A 14,833-nucleotide genomic window follows, 5' to 3' on the forward strand; every position below is an offset into this window, starting at 1 on the left:
GCAGCCCCATGGAGTTGAATCCTAGCATCAGGCACTATCATGGTGTTACCGGGCATTCCACAAGTAACAGAACCTAGCAGAAGTACTCCGTTGTTGACGTGACAGCAGGCTCCCGTTCCTTTACAGGTTAACGCTAACTAATTAAGGCCTTATTTGATGAACACATAACATTTATGAGAGTTCTATTGATATCATCGCTGCCGTCAGTTGACTTCAGCAGATTCTCGGTTACATTTTTTTTTGAAGGTTAGGTTCAGATTATTGAGTTTTGCCAAACCTGAAACCATCATTGAGAAACACGCTGTCATTTCATAATTCGAATGTATTGAGGTGCATTGAGATACGAAAATCTGCTAATAAGAATTCTTATTGGAGATATTGACGTCTTACTTATATTAACCTGGGTTCCTGATGGTCTGCCCGAATCTACTTAGCCTATGTCCTAAAATTATATCCGGTTTGGTGGACTTGAACCTTCCTAGGGGAAAATGATTTGAACCCTTCAAATTTTCTAAGTTAGTCGTCGCAGATGTGCTAGAAAAAATCGGGAAAGAAACACCGGACCCCAAACTCAAGCCACGGCGCGCGAATGTGTCCGTTGCTGAACCCAGCAATTCTCCCCGAACCAGTGACTATGGTTCTTTTTTCCGCTCCGGGGATAATGACTGAAATATGTCCGGATCTAGCTCACCCCACCCCGGAACCGGCCATTGGGGTTGATGGGACCTATTATTATACTGTTTGCTTTTTTGGTTTCTTCTATGTTTAGTCAATCGCCTATCATCATCTGTTTATTATTAGTACTACGCGGCACCAGTTCCCGACTCTGCATTGCTATGAACAAGGGTCGTTGTTTCATCATCGGTAGATAGCATTGCAACCGGCATGTGCACGATAAGACTTTCACCTAGAAATAACACGTTCTCATGATTTCAAGGTCATTCCGGAAAATCAACACGTATTTTTGTTTGTGATTCTGCAGGGAAGATGTCAGACCCGTATAATCAGTAAAGAAGCAAAGAATTTCGTCCAATGAGTCATGAATCATCAGCAGCTTCTAGTCTCAGGAGTTGGTCCGGTCGGTCATATTCAGTTGCACGGCGACGGGACCTTGCTCTTTTTTCACTGAATTGCGGAGGGACCGCAGAGAATTCAATCGGGGCCGCAGAAATTCCGACCTTCCTGACTAGGCACTGATTGTTCCTCATATCGACTACTTCCACAATGGATGCTATGATTTATTGGCTTTTGTATGAGTTTTCGTAGGAATCCAGAAGCACTAGAGGTAGTATTATACTTATGTCTTTCGTGTCTTTATATTGGGATTCCGAACTTACGCATTGCTGTGCAAACCAATAATAGTTTCGGTTGACTTGTTGTTTCTATTCTGATCTTGACGTTATTCTGTTGGACAGAAGAACCTCTATATGTTTCATTTTTAAGAATTCTAAACTTATATTCTATTGTTAGTTACCATTGAGTACCACGTTACGACGGTACTACACCAGTTAATTGAATCCAAAATTGGCCGCGATAGCCGAGATGGAAATAATGATGAAAGTGCTTGGCTTCAGCTGATGTGCGTGCCCTTCCCCCCCTTCCCCCTTAATACCATAGTCGGGGAGGTCAGAACAACGAAGACGTCAATGAGAGCCAAAGTTGCGTGCGAATGAAGAGCAAGCATGATAATGGGAAGAATTAAAGTAGTCAATATGAATCGGAATGCCAATTCAATACAATATCCCAGGTCTAATGTAACAAACTGTAAGATCTCCGTTGCGTTGAAACTTAGCCAGGCTCGGCCCGCGGGAAGGAGTAAATTTCCTGAAATATTAAAGGAAAGCACAACAAGCGAAAAGTTCGCGTCAAAGCCGTCTGCGTACTCGAAAAAGAGAATTAAAAAACAACCAGAGTGCTCAGAGCGATTCAGCTGTGTAAAGAGGCGATTCCATAATATTTGATAGTGTCCATGTTAAACCATAGCGAAAGAAGCTAATTTGTAGGCTCAATACCCTCATGGGAACGTGGGTGAACAAGGATAACCTTTTAGCGTATTCTTATAAGTTTTCCGGAAACCCCTCGCTCGCTTTGAGCGTATTCAGGTAACTTCCATGATTTTCTGCTTCCAGGTTCTGGTACTGATATTATATTTACATGCGCCAAATAAAGTGCACGTAAACCTGTAAGTCCGTGCTGCGTTTCAACACGTCGTTGCGAAGGAGCCAATTACTAGAGATAATCATCTACTGATGTCTCCAATTGCGCGCGCTTTAATCGCAAAATTTGCAATATCATATCTTCTTCTAGCATCCGCAAATCCGGGTTCCACTCGACTCTCAAATAACAGCATGTGTGGGATAGTGCCCGAGTTACTTGGTGAGAAACTTGCCTTCTGCCCCTTTGTGAAGCAGACGTGCCGAAAAGGAGACGTCAGCTTACAGGTCGATAATATTAGTATTGAAGAGCATGAGTCGATGGAAAGTTGAACAAATTTATATGTCCGACGTTGCTTCAATATTGACCTCGTGGAAGAGCGTGACCATCTAAATGCTTGAACATACAACTACTTCTTCCAAGTTACAAATTAGATGAAAATCGTTATACTCACCTAGTCTATAACTCGCAAGTGTAAGCCTTCGTCTTATTCTCTAAATCTAAAAATAGTCATTCCACTTGTGGCTATGGCGCGCTGCAAATCTGGGTTGGGAACACATACAGACAAACACGGAAACGACGCTGCAGACTCCGAGCTTCGCTGAGGGACGGACTGAACTTAACATATACCAATTCGGAAACACGGTGAAAGCCTAAAGGAAGATTTCCTTTTGATATGTCGGCCTTTTTGGTGCAAATTGACGCAGCTAACCCGGTTTTCAACCGCCACCACCTGCATCCGTCGGGGTCAGTTCGATAACAGTCAATTGTGATATATTATACAATGGAAATGACGTTTGCTATATGAGAGAGCAAGAAATTAGGGTACAAGATATTGAATAGGACTATAGAATCCGTTGACTATCCAATTCAGATAGCTCAATGTTGTCCTTTGCAAGAAACTTGAACAATCTTAGCGGTACCATCTTCACCGAATTGGATGGTTCTCTCTCGCTTGAGAGGAGACGCTGACTTAATTGCATCATTGCCTTCATGGTCCTCATCCAGGACGCTCGCGCCATCAAAGTGGTCATCATCTCGGTGGCCATCAAGACCACTTTGGTCTGTATCATCGTCGTCCTCAACGTCTGATAGACTCAACGATGAATTAGGACCTAATATCATGGCAGTGAGCTTTTTACCAGCAACCTGCGAGAATACCATCAGCACAACTTGAACTACGTGAATCAAATGAAGCCTTACACAGCCCGAGTCCAAACCGAAAGTCCATCGGTCGATATCTAATCCTCGCGATGCACAATGGCCATAGATAACACTAAAGGGATGACAAGGTAGCTCCTTCGTCTTGGAAACACCAAGCTGAATTTGTGCATCCGATTGGATTTGAATAGCACGTTCGGACCTGAATCCAGCACACATCGACATCTGACCATTCCAATAATCTGCCCACGGAACACCCTTGTGTGCGGAGCTGAAGAAAGAAGTTAGAGATGGTAAACACAGTGATGGAAACCCATACATACCTGGACAAGTCCCTGTCCTTGACAACACTCCGTACATTAAGATTAACCCACGGGTCAGTATTATGAGGCACCCGTTGTAAAACTGAGCGTTCTTGTAGAGTACGCATAGCATCTATGTTTCCCTGATTAAAACGTGATATATCCGCTCGTATGCGAGGAGCTCGGGCAAGGGGTTGTCGTTTATGATCATCGAAGTCATACTGTAGGTCGTAGGGAAGAAGCCCAGCGTGGACAATGAATGCATGGGCTGACGGAATGTGTAGCTTGAGGGGAAGAGACAAAAAGTAGGAATATTGTTCATCTGTCAGATCTTTCGCAATTTGATAATGATCACCGAAAGGGATCCATTGTTTGGGGATGAGGGACCACCATTTAGCATCCTCTCCGCGACTCTCGTTGCGACGGTTTTTGACCCATTTTTTGAGCTTTTTGCCTTTCACTTCGGCTTTCTCCCAGTGGGAGTGTAGATCGGATAACCAATCGTTTCCACCGGGAAGCGTAGCAAACCAATCTTGCCAACCTTTCCATTCAATGACCTTCTGGTCATGGTTGCCCCGTACGCCGGTGATATTGTGCCTGGTCAGATAGTCGATAATAGCCAGAGAACCTTTGTGTGACCCTTTAGCAACAGTATCACCCGCGTGTACCAATATGTCTTTCTCTTCGTTATAAGCAGCCTCTTCTAGAAGGCGCCTTTCCCAAATTCAAATGTCAAAATCTTGAAGGTGGAATGAAAATAGAAATCTTACTTGAAAGGCTTGTGCATTCCATGAATATCACCAACAATGATGACACGTCTGTCAGGGTCGTCTAGATGTGGGCGTGACTTGTCAATGGCGTATTTATTTGGAAGCTAAGGAACACATACCGATAGGAAACTCTTCGGAGGCGAGTACACGAATGTCACGATAGCGTTTAAAATCAGGGTGTTCTAGGCGGGATTAGCGAGTTGGTTAATATCGATAAATTCGGACTCGGACCATTGTTCCTGGAAAGGTTTGGAGAAAAACATGAATAGAAGATATCCGAGTTGAGAGCGAACAGGAGGAAAGCAGAAAAAACGACAGTTAGAAGCACCAAGGTCTGAAGGGGCTGAGACATGGGCGGGGGGAGTAGGTGGTGGATTAGAAAGAGAGCATTATGTGGTAATGTACGTTGAAGCTGCCAAGCTCACCTCACGCCTGTCTTGCCTCCCACTCACGTGATGATGGCACAGTAACCACGCGGCGTCACTCATGAGTCACTGATGGTTTACGTTGAGCTGACGCTGAGTGTTTCGACAAAAGCTGTTTGTAGAATTTTCACGTAGTATTTCATGTACCAGTTACAGGTCCACGGCAGCCTTAGGATGTTGATCATGAGACGATAAGTGTAGTTTTTCGATGAAAGCATTTAGAAACAAGCGGAGTCTTGCGCGCATTTCATGCTCGGCAGTGCCGCTTTCGCAAGCATTCCAACTGTCAACAAAATTCCACGCTAATCATGCAATGGGGCAAACAAATCCAGCAATAAGAATTCACAAATCTCCATGAATATAGTCAAAGAGACTAAAGAAAAGGACAGAAAAAGTCGTTCCCAGCAAAACATGGCGGAATGTCCAAATCGTAGTAGTGGTAGAAAAAATTGTGACATGTTACGGCCAGCGGAGCGTTATGCACAAAGCAGAGGAAATGGAGCAACCTGGCACCAGTCCTGGAAAGGTAATGCCACGAAAAAGGTAGCGGTAAAATAGTCAAGCGATAATACCTGCCATTTCTTTTGCTCCTCGCTCCCGGCGTCGGTCTACCTCTGCAATATCCTCATTGTCATTTGCTCCCTTCCCATACCACTTCCAAGCGTTGCGCTCCACGAAACCTCTGAAGTCCCATGTCGACGGCTCTAACATCTCCAATTCGATAAATACATACGTCTCGGCATCGATCGGTTCTATTTTTGATAGATCCGGGAGGAGTGGTGGTGTTGCGGGAACAAGGGATTGAAACTCCGTGGCATGAGCCGAAATGCTTGTGAAAGGGCCCAGAGGATGCACTTTGACCGGATCTCTTGTATACTCCTGTACATCCACCAGCTTAGAGATACACATGGTTGGCATCAACTGACCTGCTTACTGTGCCCTCAAAGTAATCCAACAATCGTATATCATGCCTCGTCAGCCCAGTGACAAGTGTTCCTCTCACACATCGATCTTCCTGTGACAAGTCTTCTCTTCCATTGAATAGCTTATAGCTGCTTCTGGCGAGTGGAACGACGCCAGGATAGTCGGCCAGCTATCTCGTACACCGTCAATCCCACATCTTTATCGGCATTTATCATACCCACCTTGACTCTATGCCGAGTGTACTCCTAATATCACCCATGTCCAAGTCAGGCGAACTGTAATCTTTATCATTGTGAATCTAAATTACTCGCCACCAGAACTGCTGGACAGATCTCTAAATGTGTACCATCATTCCCAACTACTCTTTTGAGTATCTCGGGGTGCATTAGCGTTCCGTAAAAGAATGCCTTGGTTGTTTCTGACATCTAGCTGCGATGAGGCGAGTCGGCAATTAGTGATCGTACGCACAACACGTAAATGTAGGAAAGGAAAGGGAACAAAAAGGAAAGCTTATCGTGTTACTTAGATACTTAGTATGGGTTTATTCCCGCTTACCCTTTTTAGGTAGTGGGTCTAATAATAGGGGTGCATCTGCACACTTGAGTAGAAAAATGGGTCTCCAAGAAATCTCCGAGATAGATATCGATAACGTGGCGCCAAATGATGTATCATGCAGGTTCTTTCCTATTGTACGAGCTGATGAAAAAATCACGTCAATAATAAGTAGATTTCAAGCGCGTAGTAACGTTAGAACGTGTCACGCACAGCGCTGGCATACTATGGGTACTCCAAGATGAACTTGGATCTCGGCTCTAAAGAAATTTGGATCTTTAAATGGGTTGCAAGCGGTTCTGTTAGTCTATCAAAAATATATCGCATGTTCAATCAACCGCCCCGGGTCATAGAATGTCAGTGCTTCCCCGTTTAAAGTTGATCGAATTAGCACCGGCCTTCTTCCTGCAAACAATGCGCTATGCTAGATAGTTGTGGATTAATTACTCGGTTCCTTTTGATACATATCTAGTTTAAAACCCTCAGGCATTGGGAGGAGTGGAGACGGGTGGCAATGAAGTCGATGCGTATTACAAAAATCAATGCTTTTCTCTTCCAGACTCATGATTTGCCTACACTCGCGATAAAGTCCACTTGATTGACGCATCGCAAAACACGAGGTACATAAGTACGCAACGAATACGAAAAAAGCATAGGAGAAATGAGGCAAGAGAGCCACGAAAATGATAGTATTGATGACGTTCATGCTTCCGAGACCTTGATAGCTTTCTGGGGACGGCGCTATCAAAGTGCATTCATAGGCTATCACCGAAAAGCGGACTTACAGCTCGAGTCAGGCTTCTTTCCAAAGAAGACCATGATCCGCTTTCCTACAGGGGTCGTCAATTTCTCCACCTATTTGAACGTCCTTTGGAATTGATCATTGATTCTAGCGTACACCTTCTTTAGCTCCTTCGTTAGATTCGGGTCGTTCGACCTCTCTACCTGCGCTAGCAGCGACCTTAAAGATTCCTTCTGATCTGCCAGGTTTTTTTGGACGGGAGTATACAGAATTTTTGCAGCTGCCGTCTCGTTCAGTTGTATTCCTAGGTCGACGAGCTCCTCCTGCAACAAGACTACAACTTTTTTCTTGCTATCATCGATTAGTCCTTCAACGATCCGCCAAGCCTCCTCTTTAGTCTCTTTAAGCCGCTCGATTTTCGATCCCTTGTCGATGAAGTGTTTCCAAAACTTATCCCGTAACTCTCTCTCTCTCCCCTCTCCAACCTCCGGTTTCACTTTACCCCACATAGTAGTCACGAGCCTTACTTGGGGCATAGCGTCGTCCCCACACAATTCGCCAAATATGCGGAGGCTTGTATGAGGAGACCCGGCCATGTGATTGTCGGTGATACGATGCAGATAAATCAGCCCGCTCAATTTGACATGCTTTGAGTACCTGATGACGATACCCATAAATCTTGTTTATCTACTTGAACCGCACGAATCCGAAAGTTACTCACGTCTTCTGCAACCAGTCACTGATAATCTGCAATGTCTCCATATTGGATCGGGTTGTGTAGTCAAAACCGGGTGTATCAACGAGGACTATGCGATCGCCATAGCCTTGTCGCCTGACTCTAGTAGCTTGGATCTGACTTGTCACCGATTTCAGACTACTGCCTGCGCGTTGTCCTTTCTGACCCGTAAGAAGGTCAATAAACTGGCGAGTACGAACTCAGTAAGGAGATCCCAGTATTAATTTCCTCCGGTGGTCAACCTACATAACTCTTCCCGGCACCAGTCGGACCCATGAATCTCCAATGAAGATGTCAGTACATACCACTTTAGCCCGAGTTTCTGAAAGGAACTCACGCAATGATAATATCATCCTTTTGGATTTTCTGGATAGCATTGGTGGTTTCTGCTCCCGGGCCATTTGACATTGCTACTCGTGGTGAATGAGTACTGAGGATAAAGGTACTGAAGCAATCAGAAAACTGTGTTATAAACACGGTCTGTAGTCCCAACGTTGTGTACCATGAGGCGTTCCAGGCCTTCTATCGCAACGAGATAGCCTCGAGGGTTGTGACGATGTATATGCACTGCATCAGCAAACGCGCATAAAGTTTATATAACCTCGGGCTTGTAGTGCTTTTAGTGCTTGCAAGGTATTGGTCCGCAAACAAATACTTTATTTACCTTTTATTTCTTTCCGAAGCCTAAAACATATTCCAAGAGTTTTTAATTGGTTATCAAGATATTTGCCAGGCTCCTACCCAGTCTGTCACTGCGATGACCAAACATGAGGAAACCTGCCGATCTCCCTACAACAGACCTGTCGCCCGTACATATGCCCCCAACTTGCTTATGATACCCCAAAATGTAACATTGTCCTTAGGTTGAGGTAACGCACCCCGCACCACCCTTCCGTCAATGACGACTGTTTTCACCTTTGCCTCCAAGATCTCGGACCCATTACAACTCGCTTCTTCTTCATTCCCGCAATCCACAAAGTCCCGATCAAAAACCACAAAGTCGGCCTTCTTTCCTATTTCGAGAGAACCAATATCCTGCTCCTGGAACGATGCATACGCTGGGTCTAGAGTCATCCCCTTGAGTGCTTCTCTTCTCGTCAGTCGTTCGTTAGGGAACCTATACCATTTGATAACAAATATAGACGTTTAGCATTTCACCAAGTTGCACGTCACCTGGGTGATGTCGGAACAGGAGCTTACCATCCAGAAGGACCATGCGGAGAAGATCCGTCTACTGCGAGGCGCTTGACTGCGGCATAGAATCCGAGAAGTGGGTTCACACCTTCAACAGGGAAGTCTGATCCAAGAGGGAGTATTTTGTCACCTGAGACCCTGCTTCTTTGTTCAAAGAGTGGTTTAGATATGCTAAAGCGCAGCTACTGACCGCAGTAACGTAGCATACGCATAAGCGCCTTCCATTCGGTCTGGACCCTATGATGAAAAATTGGAGTAAGGTCGTGCATTTGCCTCGTGGAACTTACCAATCGACTCTCGGCATACCACATATCAGATGTCCTGTCCGAGCGTCAGTTTGAGATAAACTTCCAAGATTGGTTGTAAGCTTTACGCATGTGTTGGCTGCACACTGGCAATCACTGGAAATCTGGATCAATGTCTCGGCATTTGTGATATTACGATGAAAACGGACCTCCCAGCTTCCCGAAACGGTGAAGATCATGTCTGTCAATGATTTGGGCGTGTTCAATGCGTGGCCTCCACGAAGAAACATTTATATCTTGCTCTCGAATTAGTTCTTCAAAGATGTCGAGAGTAATGCGGTTCGCTTTATCTCCGATACAATGGACATTCTGTTACGAGATTAAGACTAGTCCGAGGACAACAGCTGCAGAGACGTGGGCATACAACTTGCATATCGTCTTCCCAGAACCTTCGAACAGCCGCTCGCAAGACTTCAGGAGCCTGCAGTAGAGTACCCTGGAGGTCAGGATGGTCTGAGTACGGAGCTAGCATGGCTGCACCCCACGATCCTAGAGCGCCTAGTACACAAGTTGATTATATCGTTGAAAGACGTAGTGTGGCGGATGCGTACCATCCGCAAATAATTTCACGCTTCGCAGAGTGAGACGGCCTTGTCTCCCGTAGTTGACGAACCGAGGAATGCCGTGCTTCCAGTCGCTATCAATGTATGCTGCAGTTTCAGCCGCGTCGGAGTCAGAGTTGTTGCCGTGCAACGCAACGCTTCCCATGAGGTATAAACGTAGCTATGTCATAATTAGTGATACTTATATATTGAGCATGATTACGGGCACACAGGAATAGCGCCTTCGTCAGCTTTCCTGTCAGTACAGTCAAATGATGCAGAATTTGAGGTCGAAGAGAACGGACTTTTGAAAAAATTCAACCATGGGTATTTTGGTTTGAGCATCATGGATGCTTGTAAGCCCGTATTGTAAAGCAAGATTCGCAGTCGCCGAAAAGTATTCTTCCATTTGATTATGGGTCCAAGGAGGAATCGGAATAAGATCCATCGCGTTGTCGACGAAGATCCCTAGGGAGAAGAAAGTTCAGGTAGACCATGGCATTAATGATTGATAGCAGTTTAAGGGCTCACCAGTTGGATGTCCCTGAGAGTCTCGGATGATTTGTCCACCTACAATTTCGCTGTCTTCCGGTAAAGTGCCCATGATTTCGAGTACGCGTGGAGAAACCCATCGAGCATGCCCATCCACCCGACTGAGGACAATTGGACGTCCTTTTAGAAGGGGATCTTGATCGAGGTCTGCCTAGAGAAAATATGAATTTTTGGTGCAACTACGAAAGAGAAGGCGCGTACCGCTTTCGGAAACTCTTCGTTTTGCCACCTGGTTTGGTCCCAACCCATGCCTTCAATCCAGCGGTCTGGGTCATGCAGTACATCGGGATGATCATGAATATAGCTTTTGACGCGTTCAACAATTTCTTCAGTACGACTTCAGACATGTTCGCTGCCATAACAAGAAAATGCCTTGATTACCTTGAACTGATTTAGAACCTCCAAGAGGTAGCTGCATCATCCAACCATTTTCAAGGACGTGGGCGTGAGCGTCTAGAACGCAACATGAACGTGGTTCCCGCAGATAAATTGAAAGCCTGACCAGCTAATCCGGGTACGATGATATCTGTAGGATCCACATAGGAAACTGGAGGCCACCTGAATGGTATCTTCCAGTTCAGCAGCGGAACATTAACCGTGGACGAGACAATGTCATCTTTGAGGAGATCAGTATATGGCTCCAGTTCCACTAAGCGTATAACATACCGTGCTTTCCAAGATGTATGATGCGTTCATTTTTTATGGTTATACATTGGGCTTGTGGCTGTAGCTCGCTCACGGTGTAGATGCGACTCGAGCTTGAACAAACCGTGTATTCCGTGAGCGAAGATGACAACCCATACAAGGCGAATGCGGTGGCTACTGCAGTCAGAAAGACAAGGTATGAACGAGCTGACTGCTTGTGTACAGCTTCTTTAGGCTTGGTTGAGTGCATGGGTAGATGCGGCGTCGCATTAGGTAGAAATGGGCGCGAAGGCATGCATGCTAAGTAAGGTTCTCTGTCCCAGGGACAGTGTGATGCGGGATGCGGAGCCGATCAAATGCAAGTAAGCTTGACAAAATACCACCATGGCCTCCTGTGGAAACCCGGATGTCGAGGCAGATGCTTCGATGACCAGTAAGCTCCTCTGAAATTATATCATCGTCACCTCTGATCATGCACAGAACGCCCAAAGTATGACAGAAACAAGACATGCGTCAAGTGTAAATTGCAAACCGGGAACATCGTCATTCGCCATGCTGTTTATTGCAAGTACGCCCAATCACCCTTAAATTAAGCGCCTATAATGAACAGTTGTCCCAGAGATTGCTTTTTCCCTCTGATTTCTCTACGTTTCCGGCGGACATTGGAACCTCATATCAATCCCAATTCACAACAACATCGACGGAAGGGCTTGAAAGCGTCTAGAAACCTCTTGATTGGTCTTTCTGGAGGATTGGGCTCTTCTGTGCTCCTGGATGTGATACAGAAAACATATCTGTCACCCCGCGAACGACAGCAAGGTGATCAGAACCCCAATGGTATCACTTGCCCCTGGTCCAAAATTTTCGTTGTCTATGTTGATATCTCTGGGATTATGATAGGTGTACGTGAGTTCCCTATATCGTGGAGGACCATTTGTTTAATATGTAACCCGCTTTATAGGCCCCAGATGAAAGCTCTCTTGTCGAACAATTTGTCAAAAGACACAGTACAAAAATGGAATATGTACGTGTCAAACTTGAGGACGCATTTGACCAGGCACGGTCACCTGGCTTAAGAAGTGGTAGATTTCACAACAACAATATGGGCTTAAATGTTATCAACGAAGGTTTTTATCGTTTTGGGTGGCAACGACTGTGCGACTCACACGAAATAGAGATTCTTCTAAAGGTACTTTCATCAAGCACATGTTCGCCTCTTGTATCCCTCAAAACATACATTGAATCGCTCCCCACGCAAACCGCAATTTCCAGTGCAATTCAAGCCCTAATTCGCGTGCTCCTCCTTCATACCGCGGCTTTGACTCATTCTTCTCACCTTTTACTCGGGACGTCGTTAACTTCGCTTTCGATTTCTTTGATATCCTCAATATCTCAAGGTGGAGGATACTCTATAAGAGAAGAAACACAAGAGGAATGGACATATCGGATTCAAGATGATATTGAACAAACTGTGAGGGTCATCCGCCCTCTGTGCGACGTCGGCATGAAAGAGTGTGCATTTTGGGCCTGGTGGTGCGGCTTCAAGGTCGTAGGTAAACACCGATATTCAAGTGGGAGGCAAGACATTGGTGCATTGACTAGAGGTAATGCGTTGTTGCATCAGAGTCTCGCCCAGTAAACTCACTTAACTTCATAGACTTTAGCATGGGGCTCGAGAAGGATTACCCGTCGACTGTTTCAACCATCGCCCGCACATGCAACAAATTGACTACGAAAGGGGATACTAGTATGAAATGTCTTATCTGTCAAAGGTGTTTAATAGTTTGCCTTCACTGTGGCATGCGCACTTACTTAGAGACCAGACCCGCCCAGTCAGGGACGCAAGACTGGAAACAAAACATCTCGATTCGTTCATACAGCGATATCAGTCCCGAAGATGTGCCTCCTGGCCATGTTAATCTCGCGAGCAGAGCATCTGACGACCTTCCACCTAGCAATCCCCACTCGATCGCATCAAGTATGTGCTACGCGTGTCATACGTCGTGGACCAGCAAGAGTATACGCGGAAGGATCACCAAACAGACCGATATACCTCTACCCGTCTGGCTAAAAATCTCTTCAAGCATAAGTGAGGAGCGGAGACAGATAACCATGGAGTCGATGCGTAACACAATCGATAATTTCCTCTTGGATCCAGACTCATAATTTGCCTTCACCCGCGATATTCCACTTAATTGATTCTGTCTTCGCATTGGAAAACACGAGCTACATGATTATGCAACGAGTATGAAAAACGCATAGGAGAAATGAGGCAAGAGAGCCACACGAAACTGATAGCGCCGATGACGTTCATGCTTCCGAGACCTTGATAGCTTTCTGAAGAGGACGTTAACGAAGTGTATTCATGTGCTATCACCGAAATGCGGACTTACAGCTCGAGTCTTCTTTCCAAAGAAGAAGAGCATGATCCGCTTTCCTAGAGGGATCTTCAACTTGGACACCTCCTGGAACGTCCTTTGGAATTGATCATTGATTCTAGCGTACTCCTTCTTCAACTCCTTCGTTAGATTCGGATCGTTCGACTTCTCTACCTGCGCTAGCAGCGATCTTAAAGATTCCTTTTGATCTGCCAGGAGCTTCTGGAGGGAAGTATACAGAGTTTTTCCGGCGGCTGTTTCGTTGAGTTTTTTTTCTAGGTCGACGAGCTCCTCCTGCAACAAGACTGCTTCTCTTTTCTTGGAGTCATGGATTAGTTGATGTACAATCCGCCAAGCCTCCTCCCCTTTAGTCTCTTTAAGCCGCTCGATTTTCGATCCCTTGTCGATGAAATGCCTCCAAAACTTATCCCGTAACTCTCTCTCTCTCTCCTCCCCAACCTCCGGTTTCACTTTACCCCACATAGTAGACACGAGCCTCACTTGGTTCATGGCGACGTCCCCACACAATTCGCCAAACATGCGGAGGTTCTTATGGGGAGACCCGGCCATGCGATTATCGGTGATTCGATGCAGATAAATCATCCCGCTCAATTTGACCTGCTTTTTCGAGTACCTGATGATGATACCATAAACTCTTGTTTATCTGCTTGAACCGCACGAATTCGAAAGGTACTCACGTCTTCTCCAACCAGGCACTGATTATGTGCAGAACCTCCATATCGGATCGGTTTGTGTCGTCGAGACCGGGTGTATCAACGAGAACTATGCGATCGTCATAGCCTTGTTGCCTGACTCTAGTAGCTTGGATATGATTTGTCACCGTTTTCAGACTATTGCCTGCGCGTTTCCCCTTTTGGTCCGTAAGGAGGTCGATAAACTGGCGAGTATGAACTGAGTAAGGAGATCCCAATATTGATTCCCTCCGGTGGTCAACCTACATAACTCTTCCCGGCACCAGTCGGACCCATGAATCTCCAGAGAAAATGTCAGCCTATGGCACTCTTGCACGAACTATCGAAGGGAACATACGCGATGATGATATCATCCTTTCGGCATTCTTGGATAGCATTGATGGTTTCTGCTCTCGGGCCGTCTGACATTGCTACTCGTGGTGAATGAGTAACTGAGGATAAAGGTACTGGGGCGAAGAGAGCAGTGTTATAAACACGGTCTATAGTCCCAACGTTGTGTACCACGAGGCGTTTCAGGCCTTCTGTCACAACGAGACACCCTCGAGGATTGTCATGATGTACATGCACTGCATGTATATGGCCGTCGATCGTTAGAGATGTTCTTGGATCTACGACGTGCACTTTCTTGTTGAGGTCTGATAAGGTAGCGCTCGGAATTTCATCCATTCAATGTCCCGCCAGCGTGATTCCTATTGATACGAAACGCGTCGTATAGGGAGCATCAAGTTGTTTTGCCGC

At 45.7% G+C, this 14,833-nt stretch overlaps 6 protein-coding genes across 6 annotated transcripts; 1 reads left to right on the plus strand and 5 right to left on the minus strand.

Annotated features, from left to right (window-relative positions):
* Nucleotides 1–2,933: 2,933 nt before the first annotated feature.
* AGABI2DRAFT_191391 (hypothetical protein) lies at nucleotides 2,934–4,768 on the minus strand. Its single transcript, XM_006459342.1, has 6 exons — nucleotides 4,619–4,768; nucleotides 4,507–4,569; nucleotides 4,388–4,448; nucleotides 3,639–4,331; nucleotides 3,358–3,586; nucleotides 2,934–3,303 (listed from the first exon to the last, which is right to left on the minus strand). The coding sequence occupies exons 1-6, from the start codon at nucleotides 4,737–4,739 to the stop codon at nucleotides 3,034–3,036; spliced, it is 1,437 nt and encodes a 478-aa protein (XP_006459405.1). The 5' UTR covers nucleotides 4,740–4,768; the 3' UTR covers nucleotides 2,934–3,033.
* Nucleotides 4,769–5,128: 360 nt separating this feature from the next.
* AGABI2DRAFT_191392 (hypothetical protein) lies at nucleotides 5,129–6,202 on the minus strand. The gene is made up of 4 exons (XM_006459343.1): nucleotides 6,048–6,202; nucleotides 5,958–5,981; nucleotides 5,747–5,905; nucleotides 5,129–5,691 (listed from the first exon to the last, which is right to left on the minus strand). Exons 1-4 carry the CDS (start codon nucleotides 6,159–6,161, stop codon nucleotides 5,371–5,373), a joined length of 618 nt encoding a protein of 205 aa, XP_006459406.1. The 5' UTR covers nucleotides 6,162–6,202; the 3' UTR covers nucleotides 5,129–5,370.
* A 618-nt stretch (nucleotides 6,203–6,820) lies between these two features.
* AGABI2DRAFT_191393 (hypothetical protein) lies at nucleotides 6,821–8,354 on the minus strand. The gene is made up of 5 exons (XM_006459344.1): nucleotides 8,104–8,354; nucleotides 8,013–8,046; nucleotides 7,752–7,951; nucleotides 7,074–7,687; nucleotides 6,821–7,017 (listed from the first exon to the last, which is right to left on the minus strand). The coding sequence occupies exons 1-4, from the start codon at nucleotides 8,172–8,174 to the stop codon at nucleotides 7,144–7,146; spliced, it is 849 nt and encodes a 282-aa protein (XP_006459407.1). The 5' UTR covers nucleotides 8,175–8,354; the 3' UTR covers nucleotides 6,821–7,017; nucleotides 7,074–7,143.
* An 81-nt stretch (nucleotides 8,355–8,435) lies between these two features.
* On the minus strand, nucleotides 8,436–11,278 carry AGABI2DRAFT_191394 (hypothetical protein). The gene is made up of 15 exons (XM_006459345.1): nucleotides 11,026–11,278; nucleotides 10,862–10,975; nucleotides 10,741–10,812; nucleotides 10,561–10,685; nucleotides 10,339–10,510; nucleotides 10,113–10,275; nucleotides 10,039–10,063; nucleotides 9,817–9,988; nucleotides 9,630–9,763; nucleotides 9,415–9,574; nucleotides 9,334–9,361; nucleotides 9,248–9,281; nucleotides 9,151–9,197; nucleotides 8,967–9,098; nucleotides 8,436–8,883 (listed from the first exon to the last, which is right to left on the minus strand). The coding sequence occupies exons 1-15, from the start codon at nucleotides 11,252–11,254 to the stop codon at nucleotides 8,556–8,558; spliced, it is 1,935 nt and encodes a 644-aa protein (XP_006459408.1). The 5' UTR covers nucleotides 11,255–11,278; the 3' UTR covers nucleotides 8,436–8,555.
* Nucleotides 11,279–11,388: 110 nt separating this feature from the next.
* AGABI2DRAFT_65827 (hypothetical protein) lies at nucleotides 11,389–13,170 on the plus strand (the record flags this gene model as incomplete). The annotated part of the gene is made up of 7 exons (XM_006459346.1): nucleotides 11,389–11,437; nucleotides 11,485–11,572; nucleotides 11,624–11,906; nucleotides 11,966–12,083; nucleotides 12,180–12,608; nucleotides 12,662–12,776; nucleotides 12,828–13,170. 7 exons carry the CDS (start codon nucleotides 11,389–11,391, stop codon nucleotides 13,168–13,170), a joined length of 1,425 nt encoding a protein of 474 aa, XP_006459409.1.
* Nucleotides 13,171–13,183: 13 nt separating this feature from the next.
* AGABI2DRAFT_191396 (hypothetical protein) lies at nucleotides 13,184–14,539 on the minus strand. Its single transcript, XM_006459347.1, has 5 exons — nucleotides 14,433–14,539; nucleotides 14,342–14,375; nucleotides 14,081–14,280; nucleotides 13,398–14,016; nucleotides 13,184–13,341 (listed from the first exon to the last, which is right to left on the minus strand). Exons 1-5 carry the CDS (start codon nucleotides 14,501–14,503, stop codon nucleotides 13,315–13,317), a joined length of 951 nt encoding a protein of 316 aa, XP_006459410.1. The 5' UTR covers nucleotides 14,504–14,539; the 3' UTR covers nucleotides 13,184–13,314.
* Nucleotides 14,540–14,833: the final 294 nt, after the last annotated feature.

This window comes from Agaricus bisporus (genome assembly GCF_000300575.1).
Source record: "Agaricus bisporus var. bisporus H97 unplaced genomic scaffold AGABI2scaffold_3, whole genome shotgun sequence".
Classification (NCBI taxonomy): Eukaryota; Fungi; Basidiomycota; class Agaricomycetes; order Agaricales; family Agaricaceae; genus Agaricus; species Agaricus bisporus.

Coding starts and splice junctions, on each gene's coding strand:
- AGABI2DRAFT_191391 (XM_006459342.1), bottom strand. CDS start 4,739: ATGTCTCAGCCCCTTCAGACCTTGGTGCTTCTAACTGTCGTTTTTTCT. Junction 4,332..4,387: donor GGAATGCACAAGCCTTTCAA/GTAAGATTTCTA, acceptor AATTTGGGAAAG/GCGCCTTCTAGAAGAGGCTG. Junction 3,304..3,357: donor TCGGTTTGGACTCGGGCTGT/GTAAGGCTTCAT, acceptor GTATTCTCGCAG/GTTGCTGGTAAAAAGCTCAC.
- AGABI2DRAFT_191392 (XM_006459343.1), bottom strand. CDS start 6,161: ATGTCAGAAACAACCAAGGCATTCTTTTACGGAACGCTAATGCACCCC. Junction 5,982..6,047: donor TCTGTCCAGCAGTTCTGGTG/GCGAGTAATTTA, acceptor GGGTGATATTAG/GAGTACACTCGGCATAGAGT. Junction 5,906..5,957: donor ACACTCGGCATAGAGTCAAG/GTGGGTATGATA, acceptor TGTACGAGATAG/CTGGCCGACTATCCTGGCGT.
- AGABI2DRAFT_191393 (XM_006459344.1), bottom strand. CDS start 8,174: ATGTCAAATGGCCCGGGAGCAGAAACCACCAATGCTATCCAGAAAATC. Junction 8,047..8,103: donor AAGGATGATATTATCATTGC/GTGAGTTCCTTT, acceptor TCTTCATTGGAG/ATTCATGGGTCCGACTGGTG. Junction 7,688..7,751: donor AGTGACTGGTTGCAGAAGAC/GTGAGTAACTTT, acceptor TATCGTCATCAG/GTACTCAAAGCATGTCAAAT.
- AGABI2DRAFT_191394 (XM_006459345.1), bottom strand. CDS start 11,254: ATGCACTCAACCAAGCCTAAAGAAGCTGTACACAAGCAGTCAGCTCGT. Junction 9,362..9,414: donor CCGTTTCGGGAAGCTGGGAG/GTCCGTTTTCAT, acceptor CCAGATTTCCAG/TGATTGCCAGTGTGCAGCCA. Junction 9,282..9,333: donor AGTGTGCAGCCAACACATGC/GTAAAGCTTACA, acceptor ACGCTCGGACAG/GACATCTGATATGTGGTATG.
- AGABI2DRAFT_191396 (XM_006459347.1), bottom strand. CDS start 14,503: ATGTCAGACGGCCCGAGAGCAGAAACCATCAATGCTATCCAAGAATGC. Junction 14,017..14,080: donor AGTGCCTGGTTGGAGAAGAC/GTGAGTACCTTT, acceptor TATCATCATCAG/GTACTCGAAAAAGCAGGTCA. Junction 13,342..13,397: donor TTGGAAAGAAGACTCGAGCT/GTAAGTCCGCAT, acceptor CGTCCTCTTCAG/AAAGCTATCAAGGTCTCGGA.